The 27331-nt window shown below is 42.1% G+C and overlaps 1 protein-coding gene across 1 annotated transcript in view; it reads left to right on the top strand.

Annotated features, from left to right (window-relative positions):
* Positions 1–27331, top strand: part of LOC128297559 (nephrin-like) — a 77691-nt gene that overhangs the window by 31470 nt on the left and 18890 nt on the right. Inside the window, exons 2-3 of the mRNA XM_053033231.1 lie at positions 7553–7702; positions 7934–8113. Coding sequence (XP_052889191.1) covers positions 7561–7702; positions 7934–8113 — 322 coding nt within the window. The 5' untranslated portion in view covers positions 7553–7560. The remainder of the gene's footprint in view (positions 1–7552; positions 7703–7933; positions 8114–27331) is intronic.

Here is a 27331-nt window from a genome sequence, read left to right as displayed (position 1 = left end):
AAGTGGTACTTGCAGCCAACGCAACCTCTGGACCTCGATCGTCCAATGAATGGCCCTGATGTGTTTTGGAGTGTGTTTGTAGGTGCGATAGACATAGACGAGGCAGAATAAAAAAAAAACGCTAAGCAAACCTTCCACTATTTACGATCGTTAGTTCGATTGACACTCGGGGCTCGGAACGGCCTACCTAGAGCACCGGGGGTACCGTTTTTAAAGCACGACAACCACGCACGGTGTGCGTCTTCTCGGCTTACTCGGGCCGAGCATAAATCAGCCGTCCGGTTATGTGCGTGTGCCTGATGGCGTCATATGCATATTGAGTGGGCCGAAACCCCGTACGCGGTGTGCTCGTGTGGGTAGGCGGACTAGGTCCGGTCCAGTGGATGTTTAATACCGCACAGCTAGCAGCTTAAAATACAAGCTATTAATCCACACCCGATAGGATGAGGATTTGGGTGCCGCAGAGGCATCGAAACGCTAAAGAAGATGCTACGGTGTGCGACTGCTTGATTAAAACATTAGTGTTTGAGGTGGAAACAACTGATTTACCTGCTTTTTTTGTTTTGTTTTTCTGTAGAGAAAAGATTACCAATCTAAACGAAGTAATTGTGGTGTGTTTCTTTGCGCTTAAACTGTTGAAATGTTGCAGCCCAAGTACAAGTCCGATCCACACCACCATTTTACCGCGCCCGAGGTAAAAAATAGAACCGTGCTGGAGCTTTTACAGCCCATAAAATCAAATCAATTAGAAGCTTCCAATTAACGATACACAGCTAGTGATCGGGTGATTTTGAGGGTGAAGTTGGAAAAATTAGTTTTATAGCTGTTTGGAGATTTGTTCGCTAGATTTTCGTCTGTCGACTGGCAAGATGGCAAGGCGATTTTGGGCAACGGTGTGTTTCGGAAACGAGAACAAGTGCAGCAAATTAATACACTCAATATCGCCCGTCAATGATCCCGAAGCGTTCATCGGGAACTCGGGACTGTTTATGGCTAGCCATTGGGGCCCTAGACCTGGCGAGCGAGCGATTCCTGTGCCGGTTGGGGTTTTTAGTGGCCAGTTTATACCATTTTGGACGCTTCCTTAATGATCTATCTCCAGCGACAGTGTTGTGCCGTCGTGCGTCTTGCTGTCTTGCTAATGAGACACACCATATAAAAGCGGCCAGCACAGCAGGCAACCACCGGACCCTGGAGGAGGAGTAGGGAGGAAACTAAGGAGCGCACGTTAATGAAGAACGATACCGCACCTCGCAACCGGTGGCCCTTTTACGTACCAACGGGGTAAACAAGTATCCGAAATGGGGAAGTTTTCGTTTGGATCGAGGTTCTAATGATGATTGGACGAAAAAAGTGTGAAATTTACCAAATTCGTAGTTCTCCCGTACGAAACCCGCGGTGAAGTGAACCAGTTTTGCGTGAGAAACGATCACTGAACTCATAAATTTATGCCTTGTTTGATTAAAAGCAGCAATTTTGGTGGTTTTGCATGCGGAAGGGAAATGAGCTTCGGGTGGCCTGGGGCAGGGCCCGGCTACAGGTTTTAATCCGTAATTTATGGCGCATCAATGAAATGCATTCAGCGTACGTTAGGGGGAGAAAATCGTAAAATTGGACCAAACATTAAAATCATCACCTATTGTGTGTTTTGGTGTGTTCGTAGGTATTATGCAGGGCCGTGATATATTGCTGAGCCCCTTGTTATGAGAAGTGAGAAGAACCGGTGACAGTTTTGGACAAGCCAGCAGATGTTTGCGGTGAATAATTTGAATCATTGTTATGGGGAGCAAAATTATGGCATGTTTACATTGATAGCTTGATGGTATAAAAGCTGTAGTTTATTAGTATGAGTAGGGAGTGAGAAAATGATGAGTTAAAACTCACAATGAAGGAGGTCCTCTGCAGAGAGCAACTTATACCTATAGGTAAATAGGTGACCCTTTTGAAATAAAGAATAAAAGAATAAAAGAATAAAAGAATAAAAGAATAAAAGAATAAAAGAATATAAGAATAAGAAAATAAAAGAATAAAAGAATAAAAGAAGAAATGAAGTTAAGAAGAAAAAAAACAAAGAATAAAAGAATAATATAATAAAAGAATAATAGAATAAAAGAAAAAAAACAATAAAAGAATAATAGAATAAAAGAATAATACAACTAAAGAATAATAGAATAAAAGAATAAAAGAATAAAAGAATTAAAGAATTAAAGAATTAAAGATTTAAAGAATTTCAGAATTAAAGAACTTAAAGACTTAAAGAATTAGAAACCTCTAGAAGCAAAATTAAAGAACCTCTGGATCACCGATCACTTTATTCAAAATCTGCAGCGTGATCGTGTAACCAATTATAAAGGAGCGGATAGATTCGTTCCGTTCTGTTCCTAAAGTTCCTCTAGTTTCCTTTAGTTTGGTCAGAATATTAAGCGGCGTTTGTTAGAGTGGTCTTAAAATGTGAAGTTTTTAATTATGCATTTAATTCGTCATTGCGTCAAGTAGTGTTTAGCACACGCATAAAAATAGACCCTTTTGCAGGACGAATCCGACTGTAATTGACTGCTTAATTTACCCCTTTAAAATGAACGAATCAAACTCTTCTGCCCATTCCCACACGACGATATGCGATGGGAACAGATTCATATTTTTGCAACACCCTCGGGAAAGTTCCGATCCCGATGCTCCAGTTCCTCCAGTTTACACCGTTTGGGGGCCTCGGTTTTTTTTTCGCCGCACCGCGCAGCCTATCATTATCGCTTACATTTTGCGCAAAAGGCGTTGGTCATCCGGTTTCGAACGATTGGAAACTTTCTCAGGCGTTTGCGCCCGAAACGGTTGGTGTTTGCTGCTTGAGAATTGAATGAAAAGAGGCAAAAAAGGCACATACACACACTCTCTCTTCCGTCTTCCCATCGATGCGGTCATCGATTTGCAAACTGTCAAACCAGTGCACTTGCGCTTCCTTTTCCCTGCGCACGGTGGCAAGTTTATCGCCGTGGGAAAAAGACGCTTTCTGCGCTGATTACCACTCGCCTTTTGCTGAGGATTCCTTCCGTACGCATCTTCCTGCCCCATGTTCCTGCTGTGGTTGTGTGTTTCCTTTCGATGTTTCGGTGTTCCCAGCTTCCGCGGTTTGACGTTACGTCCGTTACGCGTCCTTTGGCAAACATAATTATCTCCCGGGTCCGAGTGTCCGTCGCTTCCTTTTTCTCTGGACCCGTATGATTACTTATCACGGATAGTGGAGGAGGAGGAGAGAAAGGGGGAGGGGGTTAGTGTTTTCATCTCGCGGTTTTGTTGGACTTGCGGTTTTTCTCATATATATATTTTCTCCCCTCCGTTTTTGCTGCTTATTATAATTTCCTTTCCTTTTTCCATCATTCATTTCATTGCTCCTTCAATTTCGCCCCGTCGCCCGGTAACACTTGTTTATCGTACTGCTGGACTGGACTACTGGAATCGGAAACGGTCCTGTTTACGGGGTGCCGTTGCAGGTTTACGTTCATTCATGTTACAGCAACAGCTTCATTTGCACAGTGTGCTGCTAGTCGGACAGGTTGTTTTTGAAAGGTCGAAAAGGACACGATAAGCTTAAAATAAAGCTTGCCGCTTTATAAACAGGATCGAACTACTGGTACCGGTTGGTGATAGAGACTGCTCTGCTGTAACTCACGCAGATAGCACTATCTATTGGATGTTATCAGCCGTACCTGTAATTTCTTTTTTAATGTCCTGTTTTTTTTTGCAAGGAGTTTCTCCTCCCAAGCGGTGGGAAAACATTGCGCACTTCCCAGCCACGAAGCTCTCATTCAGCAAATCCAAACAAAAAAAAAACCATCCCCAAACCACATCGAGCCCGTCCATCCCTCGGTGTTTTTTTGGTGTTGTTGTTGTTTTGCGATTGCATATGAAAAGTGGCATGATTAAATTACCGTCCACATGCTCGGACTCGGTCATGGGAATCAAAACCGGAATCGCAATCGGGAGGGGGAGGTCGGTGGATTGGAGGTCGTAAAAATTAATGCCCGCGCGACACGCCGCTAGTATTGCGTACAGGCAGTTAGGCACGGAAGAACCCTGCATGCAGGGATTGGGGGTTGTTTTTTTCTGTTTGTTACAGTTACGGTCCTCTCTCAATTCATGGTTTTTTTTTTTGTATTTGCACCGGAATATCATTTACTCCGCTTCTTCCTGGGACACGTTCCCAGTGCGATGGGAAGTGAAGTTGGTTTTTGATGAGTAGTACGGTGACTGCAAATGATAACGAGCGGTAGAGGATACCAGAACCGCATACACCTTCGGGGGCTAATGTCTTTGCACATTTCCACTTATTACGGTTTCATTAGCGGGGAAACGACGCCCGACGTTGGAATGTTCCAGTTACGACATTTTATTCTGATTACTTTCCCACTGAGCATGGGGTCCCCTTCTCGACCCGACCCGACCCGACCCGTGGTCGGCCTCAAGGGGGATATAATACGATATATCTTGCGTGGGGGAGGGTTGAACTGATAACATTGTTCTGTTCTGTTGGGGCAAGCTCTCATGTGCATCTCTTCACCGGTGCTTATTGTTGCACAAAACGGGGCATGCAATGAGTTAGAAAAGCTCGCTAGTAACGATTCCGGCCAGGTCGTACAGAAGGTAGGTGCCCTCCAGCCAGTGTGTGTGTTGAAGTATGTCTAGTTGCACACACATGTGTGGTTTTTTCTGCCTGTTCTTCATCTCATTTTAATGTAGAGTTTACTTTGAGCTACAACAGTAGTACCGAGTTTTCCAGAACAATCCCTTCCAGGCAGAGTGTTTGTTGCGTTGTTGATATCATCCACTCCGAATCTGTCGTCTATGTTTATTTAATGTACCTGCTGTTGTCACCGGAGTGTATTTAGAACGAATGCGTACGAAACGAATGCTTCTATACCTGCTGGAAGTGTGTTTATGAACAGCGCCCCCAATTAGCAAAAAGAGCCACTGCAATGTGAAAACGCCCAAAAGTATGCAATTCTGTGTCAAAATGGGAGTTTTTAAAGCATGGAATAGTTTATTAGTATTTAATTTCTATTATGACGGCAATGCCGTATTTTCAACACCGCTTATGTTAAGAGTAAATAACAAATGGCACAAGGCATTTCCTCCTTGCAATTTGCCTAATCCCGGGCATGTTCGGTTATAATGATATATAATATTAAATATATATATATATATATATATATATATATATATATATATATATATATATATATATATATATATATATATATATAATATATAGTATGGTATATATTGGTATATATTAATTATTATAGTATATATACCATAGTATATGGGGCGGCCCGGTGGCATGATGGTAGCGGAGCCGGTCTTCACGCGAACGCACCGGACCAAAATCCCATCAGGACCAATCCCCCGTAGCCAACGACTGACTATCCGGCTATGTGGTAAAATAAGTCGATACGGCCAGGCCGTTCTAACGAAATTAAGAAAAAAAAACTATAGTATATATATTATTATAGAGATCAAACGGCCCTTGGCCGTCATATAGGAATTAAAAAATATATATATAAAAAATAAAATATATTATTATAGTATATAATTTATTATATAATTTAAACAGGATGTTCTTACTTTCTGGTGACGCAGTTGGCGAGTTTTCCTTTAACTTTGCCACATATAATTATGCGTCGCGTATTGTGAGGTATTTTTTTTTGGGCTTGCGACCCAACACCGGTCTGGTCTGAATTGATAGTCGGAATTTAAGAAACTCTCCACATCGCATACATTGGAATTAGTCAGGGCAAGAAAGGCACACCAACAAAAAAAAAATAAACTAAACCCCACACCCATTAACAACCACTCGCGGACACGGCACAGCACGTTCTGACACAGGGTACGGTTTGTGGAACCGGTTTCCGGTTTTGTGGCGGTTTGCACAAAAACCGGATGTTGAACGAGAACGACACCGGCATAAATGCGAAGATGAAATCGTCGTCGTCGTCGTCATTCATTAATTGATATCACCGGCAGCGTCCGCGCACCAGCGACTCACCGGTGGCAGATCCGTGAAGATGTGTTTCCGAGCCCTCTTGCTCTCTTTGCTGAAGGTTTGCTTGTTTTTTGTTTTATTCTTTGTTGATCCTCCGTGTACCACTGGCGATCCTCGAAAGATGCTACAACACAACGATGCTGCGGTCGCAACTTTGGCAACTTTGGCCGTAACGTAACGTTTGGAAGGGAAACGGCACAGTGACGACGGTCAAGCTGCTGCTGCTGCTGCTGAATTATAACTTCCGGTGCACGGTTGCGTTAGCGAACTGACTGAAAAGATAATGAGCAGCGAACCGCACCGGTACCGGCATAGGGATCCACGGGGAAACCAACAAAACAACAAAAAATAAAACACAGTGTTTGAATGTTGGAACCGAATTGGGACGAATGGGACGTTTTGGGTGAGCAAAATAATTTACAACCAGAGACCCACTTTTTCCCCCCAAAACGAACGAGAGGGAGAGAGAGAAAATTCAAACCCCGTGCCATGACGCCATGACGTGAATGTAAAAGGGGGCAGCATATATATTTGGTTGATGTGTTGTGTTGTTGTACCGGTGAGTAGAAGATGGAGATCAAACGGGGTTTTTTGGAAGGTAGGCAGGCAGGTTTCATATCGTTATCGGGTTTGGTGAAAGTTAAACAAAAAAATATGTGTGATTGGAGCCCCTTACAAGAGAGCAAACATCGGTCAGTAACAGCCACATCAGTTGCAGCAGAGGATTTTACATGATGATTCGCGAAAATATCCTGCCACAGACACACGACGCCACCGGTCAATGTGGTTCTCGTTGGGTGATAAACATGGGCGAGTTAATGAAAAATTCTGTACCGACCTTGCGTGGTGCGTAGTGCGTTACGAATACCTGTTCTGTTTGTTCGTACAAATGTTTGTCTGTTGCGAGTGTTTGAAGTCAATAGGATTTTTGGGAGATCTACGGTTTTTATTTTCTGTGTTTTTTCCACCTGCCTCACTATCAGGATGGAATTGAATGGAGTTTGCAACTCCCAGGAAGACACCCAGTGCGTAAATAACGCGAATTCTCGTTGGGACTTTCCTAGCGGGAAATGTATTTGCAACATTTGATGTATCGGAATTGAGTATTCAATTGTTGAGAGCATTTTACTTTTCCCTCCCCACCAATACCGATCTCGGAGTGATGTAAATTCTCGGAATATTGCAAGCCCTTCAGATAGTCCCTTTTGTTTTCAATGTAGCCAAATCAATTGCTCTGAATTGTGTTGGAGCATTCCAGCTCTTCGAGCTAGTGCTTAAATAATTGCTCTTAATCCTACCCAATACGTATTACATATTCCTTCCAGCAATGTTTGAAGTAGCTTAACGTTCTGTAGCGTCAGGACGGGTTGTGCATTGTGCATTTGTCCTTTTTGTATATGCTCGCCCTCCCCCTCATCTATTGTGTGTGTGTGTGTGGCAAAATCCTTATCTAATCCCTGCCAGATAATTGTAACTGTAACCATATGCTGTGATTGTCTGTTTCTTCTTTTCCAGTAATCCCGATGCTGCTGTGCAACGCTCAGCAGAAGTTCCGCATCGTGCCGAAGGATCTGCAGGTGCTGGAAGGCACGGAGGCACTCCTGCGGTGCGAGATCTACAATCTAGTCGGTGCCGTGCAGTGGACAAAGGATGGCTTTGCGCTCGGTAAGTGTGATTGCTGCAGTGTACGGTGGTTGAAGTAGCAGCAGTTCTTTTCCACCGCATTTATTTCGAGAGAAGGGAATTTAACCTACATACGGGGCAGGATGGCAAAGACACTGTTCTTATGCTGCTGTGGCCACCGTTTTTCTCTCCATTTGCTGTCGATTTTGCTTACCCAAGCCATTGTTATGGCATTGTTTCCCTTTTGTTTTTTTGTTCCTTTTTTTTCGGCAGGATTTTCCCACACCATACCGGGGTACCCGCGGTACTCGGTGCTGGCCGATCGGAACCTCGGCATCTACAATCTGCGAATATCGAACGCATCGATCGAGGACGATGCCGAATACCAGTGCCAAGTCGGACCGGCCAAATTCAACTCAGCCATCCGTGCCAATGCTCGACTCACCGTAATATGTAAGTAATACTGTTACAATGTTACAATTTTCCATTTCCATTTCCACGTTACGAAGCATTTCTAGCAAAATTAAATCGGTATGCTTTCATACTTTTACAACTAATCCTGCAAAATTGTTTTGCTTAATGTATGGGAATTTAATCATCGATAAGGCACAGTCAAGCCTAAGCACCGGAGCACGCAATTCAAAATTAAATTGAATTAAATTACGATTCAATAAACACTTTACCACATCTGATACACACACGTGACGTTGTATCGTACGCTGTGTGCTCACTTACTGGCAACAATTAACACTAATGAATGGTGATGATATCGGAACGTTAAGAACCACAAACTTCCCTAAACACAAACCTGGTGGTTTTGGGGTAGATGAATTGATTTTTGCAGTTAGCTTTAGTTACCGGTGTTATCAGGATCTTCAACCGCTTAGTGGTCTTGGGCCACTGCAGGCGTGCTGAGCACTTCAACTCAGAACTGACGTTTTGCTAAACTGTTTTATATTTAGTTTTTTCATTCTCTTTTTTATGTACATAGTTGAATCCACGTTATATGATGAAAGTTAGCTGGTTTTTCAATTACATCTTATTTGTTTTTCCAACTCAAAAATCTTCAATCCAAAAACAATTTAGTTTGGTCGATTTAGAAAGAGTTTATATCTTTGAGTCGATTGCTTTTATTGAGATAAAAAAACGGATTTTTAAGACGCAGCTTTAACTGTCACAATAGGCATTTTGAGTAAAGAAATTTCCTATAGCTATTGACACTATTGCAGACTGTGTAGTGAAGATTAGTGAACTCTGGAACGACTTTAAGAGAAGTTTGTCTAAATTTGACAGCACTCGGGCCATAACTTTAAAAGCTAGAGCATTTTGTGTGACGCAACTTTTGTGTTTTAAGTAATCATGGAAAAGAAGGAATTTCGCGTGATGATAAAGTATTGATTTTTGAAGGGGAAAAATTCAGCTAAAGCCAAAAATTGGTTTGATGAAGAGTCTTTGGACACTGGTCTACCAAAATCAACCATGAAACATTGGTATGCTAAATTTAAAAATGAGCACTGAAGATGGTGAACACAGTGGAAGCCCAAAAGAGGTGGTTACAGAAGAAAACATTAAAAAAATCCTCAAATTTATTAAAAGCAACCGTAATGTGAAGTTGATCGAGATAGCTGACACCCTAAAGATGTCTAAGGAACGTGTTGGACATATCGTTCACGAGTATTTGGAAATACAGACAAAGCTCTGTGCAAAATGGCTGCCGCGTGAGCTCCCATTTGAACACAAACAACAACAAGTTGATGATTCGGAGCAGAGTTTGGAGCTGTTTAAGCGAAATAAATCCGAGTTTTTGCGTCAGTATGTTACTGTGGATGAGTGTTGGCTTCTCCACTTTACTCCAAAGTCCAATAGACAGTCATTCGAGTGGACTGGACGCGAAGAACTTGCTCCAAAGTGGGGGTAAACGCAACAATCAGCTGGCAAGGTTATGGTGTTAATTTTTTGGGATTTGCTAAGAATAATAAACAAGACCATTAACAGCAACTATTATATAAAGTTATTAGAGCGTTTGAAGGACGAAATTGCCAAAAAACGGCCACATTTGAAGAAAAAACAAGTTTTGTTTCATCAAGACAACGCACCAAATTTTCATAAATTAGTGAAAACAATGGCAAGAATTCATGAAGTAGGCTACGAATTGCTTCGCCACTCACCGAATTCCCCAGATCTGGCTCCCAATGACTAGTTCCATTTGTCAGACCTCAAAAGGATGTACTCTGAGAATAAATTTTCGTCAAATGAAGAGGTGATCGCTGAAACAAAGGCCTTTTTTGAGGCATGGAGCACATGGACTACTTCAAACATAGTATCGGAAAATTGAAAGACCGTTTTAATTGGTGAAACACCCTTGAAGGGATGTATGTTGAATAAAGAAAAATAATTATGCAAAAAAAAGTGTTTGACTGTCATAGGCCAAACAATTATCAGCCCTTCTGTTAATTAATCACAAGTTCAAGATATCAAACACTGGAGAATCATGAACCAAGTGTGATTATGACATTAGAATGTGTTGGATGATCAAGTGAATAAAGAATGTATCGCTTGTCAATCATCATGTTTTAGAAGATACAGACCAACATAGTTTCTTGGAACATAGAGTCTTTTTGGAATTTTATAATTCCTAAGGAGATCTGGACTTGGCTAGAGTTTCAACGGAGTTAATTACGTTGTATTGATGTCCTCTGGTTATTCTATCCCATGGAGTCTTCTATGTGTGCTCCAGAGTCCAATGCCTGATCAGTTATTTATTTAATTGAATTTAAAGAAATTAAAGCTGGTGTAACCTCAGCAGTGTACTATTACAACGATCATGTCCTGAATCAGTTGTTTAAAGCATTTTATTGTGTCATTGCTTTAAAGCATTAATACGTCTTCGTTTTCATCCAGCGAACCGTTTCTCCCGTTTTCTAATGATGTAAAATATTACAGCCTTCAAGCCCCTTCAGAAATTAATAAAGCTCACCATCACCTTCACCATAATCCTCCCACTGCTTGAATGCACTTTAATATGCAACGTTAAAACTGGCCAACATTCCGCATTTGCACACAAAAACCCCCAGCTGGATGTGGTCGTATTGCAGCGGAATCCGTCCAACTGTTTGGGGGGCCGAAGCGATGAAATAGTTGCACCCCACGCACGTGCACACCGGTGTCATCCCGAACCCGGGCACGAAGGAGTTGTAAACTTATTGGTCTATTGTTTCGCTTCTAGGGGTCTGTGGCATATAACCAGCCAGACACATAAAACACTTCCCCATGTTGCACTACTGTTCGGTGGATTCGGTGCACCGTGTACAGCGTCTTGGGCCCGGGGTTGCACTTCATTGCACCCGGTCCGGTTTTTGTAGCTTCAAGTGGTAACTTTCAGCATCCGACACGGTGGAAAGAAGCCGTAAACCCCGAGCTACTGTTGCGGATGCCTGCTTTCAATGAAAATTCCTTGAAATTATTTAATAACAAGTAAACTTTATCCTGTTCGTCCCCGCACGGGTGGCGCTCGTCCATGGCCGTTTCGTAATTTATCTTACGAGTGAAGTACGTGACGGCGTTGTGCGAGCATCAGGTAGCTGTGTGTGTACTTTGCGACGATAGGAAACTGCTCGGCTGAGTACTCCCCAGTGGATGCACTACATATTTGCCACAAGTTGGCCCGATCGGCCCCCGGAAAGAAGTACGGAAAGTATCGCCGCTTGACAGGCGCTTCTTGTAGAGCATATTTTTCAACCCTCCCACCCACCCACTTGGGCATACGCTAGCAGCCACGGGAAGCACCTTTGCACAAAAGGGGCCACAATAATGGTACGTTACCTTGCGAAACGCTCCGGCTGAACCGTCCCGAATGTGGTAACAGTTTTAGCATTCCGGTGTCGTCGCCGCACAGAAGGGTTTTCTTCCTTCGCGTTCTTCCGGGCACTGAAATTATGCATCATCCAGCGGCATGATAGGAAGGAATAGTGGATAAAACTTTTCTGTACCATCCGTACTTTTCTCCGGTGTGCTCCTTCCCATGTGTGTGTGTGTGATCCGGTGATCCGGGTGAAATCTATTTGAAATATGAAAAATACATGATCTAAGTTATGTATGATGGCGTGTCGAGCAGGTATCTGGTATTGTTTCCCCCCAAAAAAAAGCTGGCAACACATCTCCGAGCTATCAACCATCCGGTGTAAAAGCGGGGGCTGTTTCTCGGAGGCGGTTGATGATCCATTCTTCCGTCCGAATTATGTACGACATGGTACTTCTTGGGGGGGATGGGGATGGGGCCCTACATGAAGCCGCTTCCTTCGGATGCGAAACTTAGCGGAGGTTAAACTTCCGTTTGACAAGGTTCAGGAATAGTTTTTCGTGTAGCAAATCGAACCAACACGCCATAGAGCGGAGGAAAGTGTGAAACTTCTGCGGCAGCTAATGCCGGTGTGGCCAACTATTTCTGTTTCTAAGTTTTTCATCAAAAATGTAAAAATGGAGGATGAATATTAGGGACAAAAAAAAACCGAAACAATAAGAAATAAAATTACATATTATCCTATTTTTATAAAAAGAAAAAGAAAGTTGCATTAATAAAAATACATTTGTTGCTTTTTAAATTCACACACCACATGAATGGCCGCTTTGCCATTAACAAAACAAGGGAAGAGGAAAAAGAAACGGAAACAGGATTAAATCGTTTTTCGAAATTCCGCACCGTAAGATCAATTTCATGCTAAATTTCATTCCAAATGGTTTTCAATTACTTTTTCATCAATCTCACCACCCGGTCCAGGCCCCTTCGGAAAAACCCTCCCCTCATCCCATCCATCGGAGTCGACTGATCGACTTAATCCTCCACAAAAGCTTCCCCGGTGCGATGCGTCTCCATTTGGCCGCGTTTGCAAACGTGGCAGTGGGAGCGGTTGTATTTATGCGTGTTTTTCTCTCTTTTAATATGCGGCCAGACTTTCCCTTTGCTTTTGTTTTGTTTTTTTGTTAACACCATCAGTATGTGTGTTTGTTCTAATTGTGTGCAACAGTGGCAAGGTTTGCTGATTATTGGACACACTTTTTGCTGTTGTTGTCCACTTGGTGTTTTTATTTGGTTTTGCATTTTTAACATTATTTTAACGACTGTTAGGAGGGGAGGGAGCTGCTTTGTCTGGTGCAACCCGGGGGGTTTTTAGGGGACGGAGGAAGGAATCTCATAAATTTCAATAACCAATTATTTTATGTAAATTTCTATTAAAACAAATGATTCCGTTTTTTTATTTGTGTGTCTCTCCTGCCGTGGGTGTCCGCATAAGGTGTTTCACAAATGGATTGCGGATTGCGCTGGTGTCAATCCACACTGGGGGGTATTCGGTATTTTTATTTCACGCGCATAAACACTACGAGCGGTCGCCTACAAGGGGTGAACAGTTGGGGTCAACCCCATAATTATGGGCAAGCTGCTATTCAATTAGAGCGGGGCGTCCGATTTTGCGTGCTTTCCAACAATTAGGTGGCTTTTGTGTTGGTTTCGCTTACACGCTTCCCACACTAGTGGGTGATATAGTACTTAACAAAACAATAGGAGTATTTTAGATTTTTTTTTATTTTTTAATTTGCAAGATTATTTTGGTAAAGTCTATTGAAATGAGAGGATGTACAGGAGCTTGAATTGATGGCATTAATATTTTGATGATTTTTAGTACATCGATTAAACAATATTTTATAACTCCATAGTAGCAGAAAGATCAAGGAAATGATTAGAATTACTTCCGGAATCCAGAAATTTTCTAGGAAGAAAAATATCTTGGAATAGAACGCAAAAAGCTGTAGAAAGACCCCTAAATTTGGTACAATTATTTTAGTGAGCCAAATTTCGTAAAATTACTCTTAAACTACAACTAATTTACCAGGTAATTTAAGGGTAAATTAAGGGAAATTTAGCTGCCCTTAGTTTACCCTATCGAGCAGTTTTGACATGTTTACATTGGGTGTTTGCGGAGAGGCATGCTGATTTTCTCCTAATTTATCAGAGCTTCAGAGTATTCAGAGATTCGTGCTGCCACAAAACATTTGAGAGTCTCTTGTGGAATGATTTGATGTGATCCATACGTACCAAGCAATTAACATGTTAATATAATATGCAATTGCAAATTTCCTTCTTAAGTTTACTACGTCGAAGTTATCGTGCTCGAAGATCGAGATCTTTTGAATAAATATGACGGATAAAACCTTATATTGTAACATTAAGTGATTTAATGTTCGATGGTTTTTTCGAAGACTTCTAGTTGACATAAATAAATAAACTAATTTAGTCTGGTATTTCCCTAAATTTTGAATTGATGCGAAATAAAAACTCATTAAACAAACTAAAATTCATCACATGAAAGCTGGTCTACATTCTCATATTAGCACTTCTCCAAAAAATTCTCCAAAATTAAAGTAGTGCTATTATTTTGAAGAGCACTATAGATATAGTGTTACCTTATTTTGTTCATTTAAAACAAATTTAAAACATTTAAAACAAAAAAAAAAACAAATAAAACATAAAGCTCGATTTTGTTTGAAAAATTCTCCAAACAATGTGAGCAAATATTTAATACTAAATATTTGATGCAAGCAGAATTTAAAATTATGACCAACGAATGCAATGTGCTTTACAGAGCTTTAGACAGAGAGTGGAGCTTTATAAATAATCATGACGTTCCTTGCACAGCACTCACTTCTTTCGCCGTAAGTGATTAATTGTGTACAAATGAGAAATAAACAGTGTGCGTGTGATTGGATGGGGATGGTGCCGGTATGCTTTAATCAAACCCGTATCCCCCGTATCCGGGAGACGCGAAAAACCAGTGCACAAAACGCTGCCCATTTATGAATAAATTATCCCGATAATGGTGTTAGGCTGGACGCAAAAGTTTTTCCGCGCGAGCATTTTTCCCGATTTCGGTGTGATCCACTCATCACTTCATTTTGCAGCGGTGTGCCTTTTTGCTTCCCCGCTGTCCTGTTTTCCTTTTGAAGGAATGGCGCAGGGAAAAGGCATATCATGGCGGGCGAGTGCTTTTATTCACTGGCTTGGCCTCGGGAAAGTTTAACTTTTGAGGAACAAATCGTGGGAGGTGGGGGAAGGTGAAAAAAGAAGAAACGAAATCAAATCATTCTCCTGCGGTACGTAACGCTGCTACAGGTGAGATGTTTTAATTCGACTTTAATAACACTTCAGAACGCATTATAGCTTGGTCATGCCTGTTTTCCTTGGCTCGGGGGATGGGGGAGGGGTAAGAACGGTAAATGTCGACGTGTTGGGTACATGCTAGCGGGAAACAAACAACGAGGAGGCGAAAAATGGAAAAAAAACCAAGAAAGCTCGCGCTTGTTTGATGATGGCTTTTCCGGCGTGTCGGTAACAATTTTCCAATGTACGCGCCGTAAGTCGAGGCGCGTGGAAAACGAACTTTTTTTTGTTGTTGCTAATATTATGGTAATCACGTGTAGAGCAATTTCTAAGCTGTGCGGTAGCTTTACACACGCCCAAGCAATAAGGGCGCAGGATGAGCCCTTGTGGATCCGATTGAGCAGGGCCTGTTGTACAGAAGAAGTGTAAAAGTAGGCCTAGAAACAAGGCTTGCTTTGTGCTGTGCAGTTTTACACCGGTGCAGCCCCCTTAAGCCTTGGCTGGAGCGGGAGGACGAAAGCCTTACTCCATTTTCACGTTTTATCTGTCGAATGTTCTTTTTATGTCTTCGTTTGTTTCGCTGCTCTGCTGGCAGGTGTTTTTGGAGGTGGGTGATGTTTGTGAAAATCGTGAACAACAATACCGTTTCCAGCCAGTCCGTACGAACTACGATCTCGTTGAAATAGAGAAACCAAAAGAGAGAAAGAGAGAGAGAGGGAAAGGGAGAAAGAACAAGGAAAAAAACACTTCAAACGATCGAATCGAGTGAGCGTGTTTTTGGGGAAGAAAAAGTTGTAATGCTTTTTAAATATTCAAACGATTTTAACCGTACCTTTACACTCGCTTTAAGGTTTCTCGCTTTGGTCCTGTACCACCATCCAGCATAACTTTTAGGTGGAGAGGGGTTCGAGACGGCGGAAGAAATCACCGCGCGGGGATTAGAGCTTAGGAAAAGCCGACCGATCCTGACAGGGCTGTGGGTGTTTTGGGGGCTTTTTTGCTCCACTCTTGCTGCTTGTGTTGTGTGTTTCACATGCAGGCCAAACAGGCTCCTCCTAACAGGGCACAATAGTCTACCAGGGCACCACGGTGGCGCAAATTGAAATACAATCCCAGTGCGAATGATATTCGAGTATCGCGTAACGGTGGCGAAGGATATTTTGATAAATTTCTTTAGCTCGGCAACGCGCCGTACCGTGTAAGCGGGGAAGTTTCGTGTGTTTATCTTGTCTCTCCCGCGCACGGGTCGGTTTTTGTTCGATTTCACCGGGATCGTTCTCGAAGTACCAAAACAAAAAAAAAAAAAAACAAGCCCAAAAGAAATATTTAGAAGTTTTGATAAGAAAACAGGTACATTGTTGGCAGAATCGTAGCACATTGGTTTGAAGGTTTTTTTTTCTGTTGTTTGTTTTGTTTTCTAATATTGCCCGTTACCGACACGGGGCCGCACGGTGCTGGGTTGTAACTTTCCGAGGGTGAATATTTCACTCGAAACAACATAAGTTATTTGAGCATAATTTGTCCCTGCTTGTGGTGCCGGAGAAATGTTTGACACGCTTCAAGGTATGCACATTTTTTTTCTTCGTTGCTGTGCCATGGGGTGTAATAGAGCTAAAACAATTCGCTTGTGGCAGTGAATCATAAAATCGTTTGGTAGGAGGGTTTTTTTCATAAACTTTTGCACATTTATAAACTGTTCGTATCATAACTGTGCTTGGAAATACACCCTTTTCGGTGTAATATTGCTTGGTTAGGAAATAATAGAGAGTTTTTAGTTACATATTCAAAATTATCTCCAGATTAGTCAAGTTGCATTAAAAGTTTTAATAATGTAATAGTAAGTACTGTTTATGAAAATAAAGTGCAAGTGGTCTCAATATTATTCAAAAGGTACGAAGAACCTTACTCCTTCATCGAGCATTGATTTATTTGGTATCAATAAATAAGTTATTATTATTCATTCTTTGTTTGATTTTCATATAAAAACTTAAATTGTTATTTTAAATAAATAGCAGTCTTACAGTTATGTAACGCAATGTAGAAACAGTGAAAAAAATAAAAAATCTTCAAAGTTATTAGAGATTGTAATTGTTTGCTAGCATTTATTATAATTTGTTAATTTCCTTATTCTTTGAGAACTGCTAGAAGAGTTCTAGTAAAGTAGGTGGATGAATAACAGTAACATTTAATAAATAGGTTGGAATAACAGTAACGAAACAGAATTTTTGAATTTTGAAGAACAGAATTTTGACTTTTTGTTTAACACAAATCTGAGCGTTTGACTCAATTTACGAACTTTCCGTCCAAACAGTTCAGTTAATGTTGCTTGTAAAACACGGTGGCTTGTACTTGAGAGATGATAAATGATGTGGTTTGAGGAATAATTTATGCGTAGTAGAACCTTTATTATATTTTGCTTAATTTTTTGTCATCTTCAATTAAAAAATATCGAGCGCTTCTTTTTCTGCACTATTTGTACAGAAAGCAGCTAAATTCACTATGTTTTAGTTGACAATTTTGCATTCTATGAGAGTTTAATGTTAATTAAAATAAGGTTTAGAATTCATAAGAAAATTTTGTATCTCTTAATTAAAACTTAAATGCTCAAAGCTGCTGTTTAGCTTCTTCTCTGCTTCGTTATCTTCACAACAACCTCAATTAGTCTAAACCTGTCATTGCTGGCGTTCTCTAACTTTTATTTACCTGAATATTCATTCCTGCTGCTTAACAGTTTCTTTACTTAACTTAAAATCTGGAAATAAAACTATTCTACAAAACACTAAAAACTAAATATTTGTCCGTACTAAGCTTGTGAGCTTAAAAACTAGCTGAAAAATACTTTAAAATAAAATACTTCCTTCAAGCTATCGATCGAAGATGCGTTACGTTGCGGCATCATTAGGCTCGCGTTGAGTACAAAAAAAAGAACGAGAATGACAGTTTAACAAAATGGAAGTGAAAGAGAAAAGATTACCCATCTTTTTGTACAGCCATCAACCGCTCGCTTTTGGGGCATCCTAATTTGATTCGACCTTGGAATCTTGCGCAGGATGTGCGTGTGTGGGTGCGTGTCTGATACGGTCTGCCATGGAGTGTAAATTTTCTGTAACATACCGATTTTGGCAGCTGCTTTTCGCTATATTTTTGCACAAGCTGTCTAACGCACGAGCGGCACGAGCAAGCATGTTTCGTTTGCCACGCAAAATGACAGCAAAATCCCTTCCCGCATCACTCGCGTACGGAGTGCGCGCGAAGAAGGAAAAATAAAGGCACGTAAGTAGGAGTCAGTATGTGAGGAAAACGGCAAATGGTCTCTTGCCTTTTTTGTTTCTGTTTCTTTCTTCAGCCAGCCCAGTACGCGCCATCAAACAGCTACTGTGGCGGGTGTTGATGTTGTTTGTTTGTTTGCGGTACTCGCATCGGGAGGATTCACGCACGAACGCACACTGACGTGACGTGGTGGCAGATTGAAATTAGGTGAAATTGTGATTCGATCAGCGGTCCTTTCCACCTCCACGGTTCGTTCGTCACAAACCGTATGTGACAGGCTCGGGTATGCGAGAACAATATGGTTTTCTCGCCATGTGCCCGTGTGCGACCCTGTACGTGTGGGGATCGAATTTTCAAACAAACAAAACGCCCCTACATGGAGGCGCCCGGTACGTGGTACGGGGTTTTGTTGGCACTTCAAATTTTAATATGATTAAAGTGGAATATCACGTGCGATCGGCGATGGGATGCCGTGATTTGGTGTGAGGGTGATTTTATATTTTTGATAAGATTTTTGATGCCATGATGGTATGGTAGTTTTGTTTTTCAGGTGTTCTACCTTCGAAGAGGGAGAGAGAGAGCAAAAAAAAACATGCTACAGGTGCATTCTGGTGAAGTTTTGACGAGCGAAATTACATTTCTCGCAGTTGCAATAATTTATTCATGGTGCTTATATGGGTGAGCTGTGCGAGCACAACTGTGTTTTATCGGGCGTTTTTAATGCTTGCCACTGTTCTGCTCAAGGTTCTTCGAACCCGCACCCGCTGACATCTATGGAGATGTCGAATTCTCTCGAAGGTTGTTTAGACGTGGATCTTATCGGAGCAGAATTCTGGTGTAGCTCAAGTTCAGGGAATTTTGATGTAAAATCCTGCAATTTTTCAATTTAATATCTTCCATGGTGCTGCGTTTAGTGCAAGACTTTGAGCAGCGTATTCGCGATTTATGAACATTTCCCTGAGATCTCGATGCTAGGTGACTTCCTAAAGACCTTCACGAATTGCATTCTTTAACAGTTATTATTAGTTAGCAGTACGACAACTTGAACGTTTGGGGTGAATTTAATGAAAAAAATATCGCTAGTGAAACTATACATGTCGGAACCTTATTTACAATACGCTTCATCTGTTTACATTTTTTAAACCTCCGACAAGTGACAGTCGGAGGAGCGAATTAGTGCGAACACACACACGCACATCCTGCGCAAGGTTCCAAGGTCGAATCAAATTAGGATGCCCCAAATGCGAGCGGTTGGTGGCTGTACAAGAAGATGGGTAATCTTTTCTCTTTCACTTCCATTTTGTTAAACTGTCATTCTCGTTTTTTTTTTCGTGTTCAGCGCGAGCCTAATGATGCCGCAACGTAACGCATCTTCGATCGATAGCGAATTAGTTCTAAAGTAAAGTTGTAGTCCTTACAAATAGTTCCCGAACAATAAATACAGGGCAAAACTGCTTTTCGCTGTCTCTTTCAACGAAAACTCCACCAACGGCTCGGTAAATATACCCAGCGCAGAAAGGAAAGAAATTATACGAAAATCACTCGCGTTATAAGTATAATCTAAATGCTTCATGAATGTTTCCCAAATGTGTTTTAATGCAATGCTTTTTTGTTAAGCGTATCAGTAAGCTATTGCTTTTCCCTTCTATCGTTACAATACGCACTGGTTAGACGATCCTCCATTCGTCCGACACCTCCGACAAGTCTGTCGATTAAATAACACAGCACTCTCAAACGCGTCGGCTACAGTTAAATAATTAAAACTATTGCCTAACAAGCGATAACGGGTTCGGTGCGTCTGTGTGGAGATTTGCAGCGCGGTCCAGTAAACCCCGGTGCATTGCAATTTTCGAAACAGTGAGTACACCACTCCACTTCCACTTTCCGGAACTATCCGGCCGGAATCGGAAGGCCTCGGAAAATGGTTGGCGGATGCCGGAGTGGTAAATCGTACTCGCAGCTTGCGGGAGTGATCATTTCAGGATGCTCAGTGGACCAGAAATGCATCCTTATTCAATCGAATTTCGGGCTAAACTCAACACACCCAGAGCCGCATAGAGAAGAGCAAGTTGAAGTGGCGCCCAAAAAAAAAATGGAAATAAAATGCCAATATTAAAGAAGAGAAATAAAGCAACAAAATAACGCAGAATAGATCCCGCTTCGATACTCGGGAATACTCATCACCCGGCATCGGTATGATCAGTATGCGTTCTGCTTTCACTCCACACGCGGTATCGAACATTGCCCGTGTTCCATCCCCCCGAATCCTCTCCAGTGCGCGCCATGTAGACGTGTTTTGCATATGCCGAACTGCCGACTGCCGAACCAGTGCCACCGTGCATAGATTTTCGGCCGCACACGCGTTACGCATTGATGCGTGCGGTGCAAAAATATATCTGCCAACATTTGCATCCGTGGGCCATGTGTCGAGTGCGTGTGCCGGGTTTTAAACTTTCGGCACCGCGGTGGCCGATTTTCCTATGCGCGTCACATCCTTCGGTTAGTTATGGGAAAACTATTTTTCCTCTATTTGTGTGCGCGCGTGGTTTGTGTTAATCCTGCCTTTTTTTTTCGTCGTCCCCCCTCCGTTTTTTGCTGGTAAACGCATCATACCGATAAGCCGGCGTACGGGCGCCCGGGGCGGCTGTTATCCGCAGAGCGAACTTCCACTAATAAGGGGCATGAAGTGGAAGGGAGAAAAAAAAACGGAAGGAAAAACAGTTTTCCACAACCACCGCCGTTTTCCTTTTCCCCCTGGGGGAAAGGTGATTGAGCGACGGTTTTCGGTTTACGGGACCGGACCGTGCCTCATTTGTATGGGACTGGGCTGTGTGGATGTATTGATTACAATCTAAATTAAAAATGTGCAACGCTCTGTGTCTGTACGGCCGATCCGGTGCGACCGATACACCGTTCGGGGTCGTTTTGCCCGATACCGATCTATATGTGCGTCGTCCCGTCCCTCGAACCTGCTGCGGACAGGAGATAAATTTTCGACCTCTCCGAGCACAAATAGTTCCGAGAAATCTGCACACCATCCGCTGACCGCCCAAAGCCCGGTACTCCTCGCCCCGGTACCGTCCGAAACTGAAATTGGAAAAATTTTAATTCATGAATATTTCATGTCAACTCGTGTATGTATGGGGTTTCGGTACGGCACGGACACCGTTGTATGCTTGGCCCACCGGATACAACCCCGGGTTTTTGGAAGCGAGATCGCGCTCCGTTCCTCTCTTTGCCCCCCTTCCCGGGAGGAGTTTTCCCGGGGTTGTTTTTGCGGATTTCCGGAACCAGATCCGGCTTCAGCGGCTGCTATGGGAGGAATTTTCACTCGATCCGGTTCGTTAGTCACCTCCCAACTTTGCGCTGATTGGTGCCGTATTCCACCCCCCTCCTTAGTGGGAGACGTTGCTAAGTTGCTAACTATCAGTTTTGAACCACTCCAAAACGAACGGGAAACGGATCAAACGGATTATTTTTCCCGGGAATAGTAATAATGCCGAACCAGCACCGATCCCTGGCTGATAATAGCGAAATCGTGGAACCGTCGCGTTCGCTCCATCGATAGCCTAATTTTATTGCAATCGGGCGATTAGCCTTGCGCTAATGAATACTTTCTCGCACGGCATGTAAGTCATTTCGGCCCGAAATATTCACGATTATTTGGAAGGTTTGGCGCAATTCTACGAAATATTGGGTGCGATTCCAACTAGCAATCGTTGTCATTTATAGTTACTCAATTAGATTTGAGTCAAATTAAGCTCTATTGAATGCTTCCGGATGTTGCTGTGCCTCAGCAATAGCACACATTGAGTTGCAGAGCATGTAAGAAACTTTTTTGAATCAAGTTTTTGATGACAACATCAGACGTTGAAAGTTATTCAAAGACTATATCTGTTCGTTAAGGTAATAGACTATATTTTCAGGAAGATAAACAGTTTTTTGATTGTTTGTATCCACAGAATATTAACTCGAGGTCTCTTATAAATTGGAAACTATTTTAATGTTACACTAAGTTTTAACATACTTTTTCACTTAAAAATTGTTTTTTCAGACTGCATAGTTTTCCAAATAATGAAAGTATGAAATATGGAATAACGCCTTAAATGTCTCATATCAAATCAAATAAATCAAATAAATAAATTAAAAATCAGAATTTTTCAAAAATTCAATAGGGTACGGACTTTAAGTAAGGTGATAGCAAATGTAAACAGTCAGACCAAGATGAGTAAACTAATCCGATCGAGATTGCGGTGTTTGCCAAGAGAGGGCGCTACCGTCGTGTCGTAGGATCCCGAAGGAGCCCGAAGCAGCGTTCGAGCGATGTTTATTCGAGCCTCTTTTTCGCTACTGTGAAACACATGTAATTTTTTAGCTCCGTAAAATATAAAGTGTTAAAACAACTTGTGTGGAATAAAGACTTTTCATTTCAAGATTCAAGAAAAGAGCCTGTTGCGTGACGCAACATAAGGTGTAAATAATTATTACCTTTTTATCTGTGTCTTGTGAGGTTTTTAATGTCTATAGAAAGGTGTTGGAGCTAAATTTCCAAATTGAAGTCCAAATTGTATTACAAAGAGTGTTCTTCAAAATGGACTTGCAACGAACTTCCAAGAAAACATTCGTTTAGACTTGAACATTAAAGAGTCGATATTAATTAATTGTATCGCACTCTAATTTTTGGTTGATATTTTTAGAGAAAATAAAGGAAAAGCAAAGAAAAGCTCTTTATCCTTTTTGCTTGAACGGTGCGTTATGAATTTACCGAGCTGTCAAAAGTCTTAACAATTGCATTTTTGTACATCGAGACTGTTTATAAATTGGCTTCGACCTTCTTTAGTATCATATCTCTTAATTAACATTTAGTCTCGGTAACACACATTTAGCAAAACGACGACCCTTTATGTCAGCCAGCATAAATTAGGGGGAGCTGTAGTATAGCAAAAGTTTCGAAATTTGCTAATAAAGATCGTTAAACTGTAGTAATTATGCTTAAAAAAGAAACACCCTGTCTGACAGGGTGCATCCCATTAGAAACTCGCGCATTCGCGCACTCCAGCACCAGAGCACCAAGGCACGCTGTACAAATTGAATTCCGCTGCACCAAAGGCTAATTGAAATCGATCAGCCAATGAGCCCGAACCCGGCCCGAATGCTCAATTTCCATTCCTAATCCCGTTGTGCAATGGCACACTTTGATTTGATTCACCAGAAGCAGCTCATGCATGTATGCATGCCATCGACGGACCCGTAGCGGACCATCCTTTTTCAGCGGGGTCAGCCATGGCAAACCGAGCTGCCGTGCTGCGGGCCTGTGTCGTGACCGGTGCACCGTGTGGGTAAATTTGATTACCGACATTACCGGGCACGGGGAATGGAATTAGTATCGAATTTCCGGCGTACGGCGTAGCGCACCATCGGCGTGCCCGTTTGACACGCGTATCGCTTACTCGCGGAACTTATCCGCACCGTATCGCAAAGATAAGCAAATGAAGCGTTAAACAAGAAAGTCAATAGTAACATCCTGTGTCGGTGGCGCACCGGTGCCATCGGGTGGCGGATGTACAATGCAATGCAATGCCGGGGCTCAGTTACAATGTGAAGCAACGCCGCGTTGCGTTGCGTTGCGTGGTGGAGCTAAAGGTTACAAAAGGATATGGACCGTGGCCGGGGGCTTAAAAAGCGGACACCGGATGGGGTGGGGGTTTGATTTCATTGAGGAATTAATTTCGGTTGGTTCTGCCGACGGGGTACGGTTTTGCGAATTTGCCAAGAGTGCGATCCCCGTGTCCCATCTGTCAGTTTTGCAACAATCGCCATCCTTTCACCTCGCTTCGGGAAGGGAAGCTGTGAAGGGAACGGTTTCGAGGCAGCGAGGCCGGGCGGGTAGTTTGCGTTTTCGGTAGGCATGTTTTGCTTGCTTTGCTTCATGAATGAATCCGTAAAGAACCGGTTTTTTGTTTGGTCAAGGATAGCGACGGCTGTAATGCAGCATGAATGGGATGCCTGCTGGCGCTCGTACGGGGACTGTTCGAGTAAACATTAATGAGGCACTCTTTTGTTTCGTCTTTTCGAGGTCTTTTTTTTGGCTTTTCTACCTTAAAACACAACCACACGAACAAAACTCCTGCTCCGTGTGAGTGACGGATCGTTCAGGGAGGCATGAATGAAATTAATTGACTGCATTGATTATAAATCCCACGGTCGCGAGCAAAATGGGAAAGAATAAACAACAGCAAAACACACAGACACAGTGGTTCGGGGGGGTTTGCGAACCTGAAATTTTGAATCACCGAAACCAGTGATCCCAGCCGTGTTTTTTTTCGTAACAGTCGAAAACTACCATCTTCCACACAAAAATTATACCGGTTGTGGGGCATAAATTAATGTGCTGGCGAGACGCAACGCCGGGCAGAGATCGGACATCATTCATTCATTATCGAAACGCTTGCGTGGAGGACGCTCGATTGGGCTCGAGTGGCAAGTGGTGAAGATGTGATAAGATGGTTAAGCGTTTTTTTATGAATGTATTTTGTATTTATTTTTCTCGTCGCTTCAGACGTTTTCATTGAAGCAGGCTGCAAATATGCAAATACAGACCCCAACCTCCCCCCCCCCCCCCTCCTTCTAGACCGCTAGGGATGAAAAATGGGACACATATAATTAAATGGGAATAGCAATGGCGAAAAAGAGTTTTACATATTTTAGTTATTTATATCATCGTTGCCTTTTTCTAACTCTTTTTTGCTGCTGTAAACAAATCACTGCCACTATAAGTCTCAGCGCCTGATGGTGGATCGTAGCTTTGAAGGGGATTTCAATATTTTGAACGATCTTCACCACTCGAAGTCGCTTCTTTTCTTTTTCCTTTAGCATCTGTACGGTATTTTAGTGTTCACGGTACGAATCGAAAATTGGAAGATCGATCTTTCACCAGATCAATCGAGATTCAATCTTAAATTTAGGATCGTCTGGATCCCAAGTTCGGAAAGCAAAAGACCGGATAAGGATCCTTCAGGAACTAGATTTGCTGCGACGTAGAATACGTGATTGAAGTCCATCACAAGAGTCCAGATTTGGAGGATTATTCCTGACGAGTATCAAGGATTAGAAAGGAAAATAAGAATTCGTATGCAAATAATTCGAGTTTTGGATTAGATGATTTCAATGGCATTATTAGCTGTAAACTCCGACTCTATCAAGGGTTTGCTCTTAGAAATTTCAATTGTAAACAAAACACGTTTTTATAAAAAAATGTTAATTTATCGTTTTTAATGATAAATAATAATTTAAATAATTATAATTAAATTTAACAATTTAATAATTTAATTCTTATTATGACGGCAATGCCGTATTTTCAACATTCATCGTTTTATGGCGAATTTTAAGCAAACTTTGATAATAATCGTTCAAGATCGATGTTCAACAACAGTATAATAATTTTCTTGTTGTATTTTCTCTGGGATGTATATAAATATAATGTTTATTACTGTATAAAAAGAAAATCTACTTAATATTTTATATTTATTCGTATTAGATTAGGAGGATCGATCGTAAGGTTGATCTATCCCCGGTCCGGTTCGGTCAGATCGAATCCCACTTGCGAGCGGTTTTCCTCATCGCAAGTGTATTTGTGTGTCGTTTTGTTTTCCAAACCCCTCCCCCTCCCACGGGGACGTCACATTTCACGCAGCGTATTGACCATTTGCATTGTGATAAATCTATAAATATTGGATCATCCAACAATATTGATGACAGTTTTCTGCACCAGCGCGCCCGTTCGATTTGTTTCATTTATGCAAAACTTTCCCACCGCCCGTACGGCCCGTGAGCATATTGCGTGCTGCTACGAGGCGAGTCGGTTTCCATTCCGGACGAATCAAAATGGGACAAATGCGGATAAAAAAGAAAGCGCATGGTATCAAACTGTCGGAAAAAAAATAAGAAGGATTCAAGCAATAAAATGGCAGCCGCCAAGTGAAGATCAAAAATGCTCTTGGCCAGGCGAGAACACTTTTCCGATTCAAGTTTCGTGCGGGGGACTTGCGTTTTCTGTTGCTGCGTATGCAAAACGATGTAGCAGCAGGGAGGAATGGAAAAGTTCTTTTTAGTCTCTTTTTTCCTCGATGGCTGCAAGCGCAGTAAAGTAAAGTGGAAGAGGAAGGGCAAAGCACAAGCTCCGTCCAAAGAAAAGCTCCACCAAACACCGGGAGGAACGAACGAAAAAAAAAAAAAAAACGCATGAACTCCAACCAAGATCGACAAACGAGAAATGAATCCAAGTCCATTTTGTATCACTTTCCTGCTTCCATTTATCATATATTGGACCAAACGGAGTACGGGTATTCTTTTTTTATTCTGCTGCGTGAGTGTGTGCCGAAGGTGCGTTTTTTTGTTTGCTGGCCCGCCCCGCGTTCAGCATCAGTTTCAATTCAGGTTCCAGTTTTATCTGGGCCAGAGTTTTCCACCGGCAGAGTTTAGTGTTGGCTGACGTGTTTTTTTTTCTTGTTGCTTTCCGTTTTTTGCATTCACAAAAAAAATCAATTTTTTGCCTGCGCGGAAAACTCATTCGCTCAACTCGGGGTAGGTCGGTTAAGCATGGCGGTGCTGGGTGGTGGTGCGATTCAGCCCATGAGACATGGGATTCGTTCCGCTTCGGGATCACAACTTTGATTTTTTGCCTTTTGCCGTCGACAACGGTGGGGACAATGGTGTTTGGGGGGGCAAAAGGTGTGGGGAGTGAAGCTGTTCTGTTTTTTTTTTTGGTGGAAAGACCGTGCATCTCATCTCTCGCCACGGTGCATGACCTTTTCTGGAGTGTTTTTAGTGTTTTTTAGTGCCATTGCGTTTGGTGCCATTTTTAGAATATTTCGTCCTTGCCCGGTATTTGAGGTTTGGTTTGCCATTTCCTTTTGCGTGTATTTCTGTGCTTTTTTTTCGTTTTACTTTTGCTTCGTTTTTCCGCTCCTGCAACACTTGTGCTAGGATGGGGAGGGCGTCAGTTGCGATCTCGTTAAGCTCGTCCATATTGAGGCACTGGACACTGCTTGAAGCTTCAATGTTTTTTCATGCTTTTCAAGGTCATATAAATTTTTATAAGATGGACAAAGGGAAAAAACAACAACATTTCCTCACACTGTAAGTAGTAAGTGGAAAACGGAAAAATTTAAGCATTAGCGAAAGCATCAGCTGGCAACTGGATCAACGCAAGCGACAAGGAATCGAATAAATTTATCCTTCTCGATAAA

The sequence above is a fragment of the Anopheles moucheti genome, chromosome 2 (assembly GCF_943734755.1).
Source record: "Anopheles moucheti chromosome 2, idAnoMoucSN_F20_07, whole genome shotgun sequence".
NCBI classification, from domain to species: domain Eukaryota; kingdom Metazoa; phylum Arthropoda; class Insecta; order Diptera; family Culicidae; genus Anopheles; species Anopheles moucheti.
The sequence above is the reverse complement of the archived record's forward strand: the minus strand, read 5'-3'. Positions and strand labels throughout refer to the sequence as shown.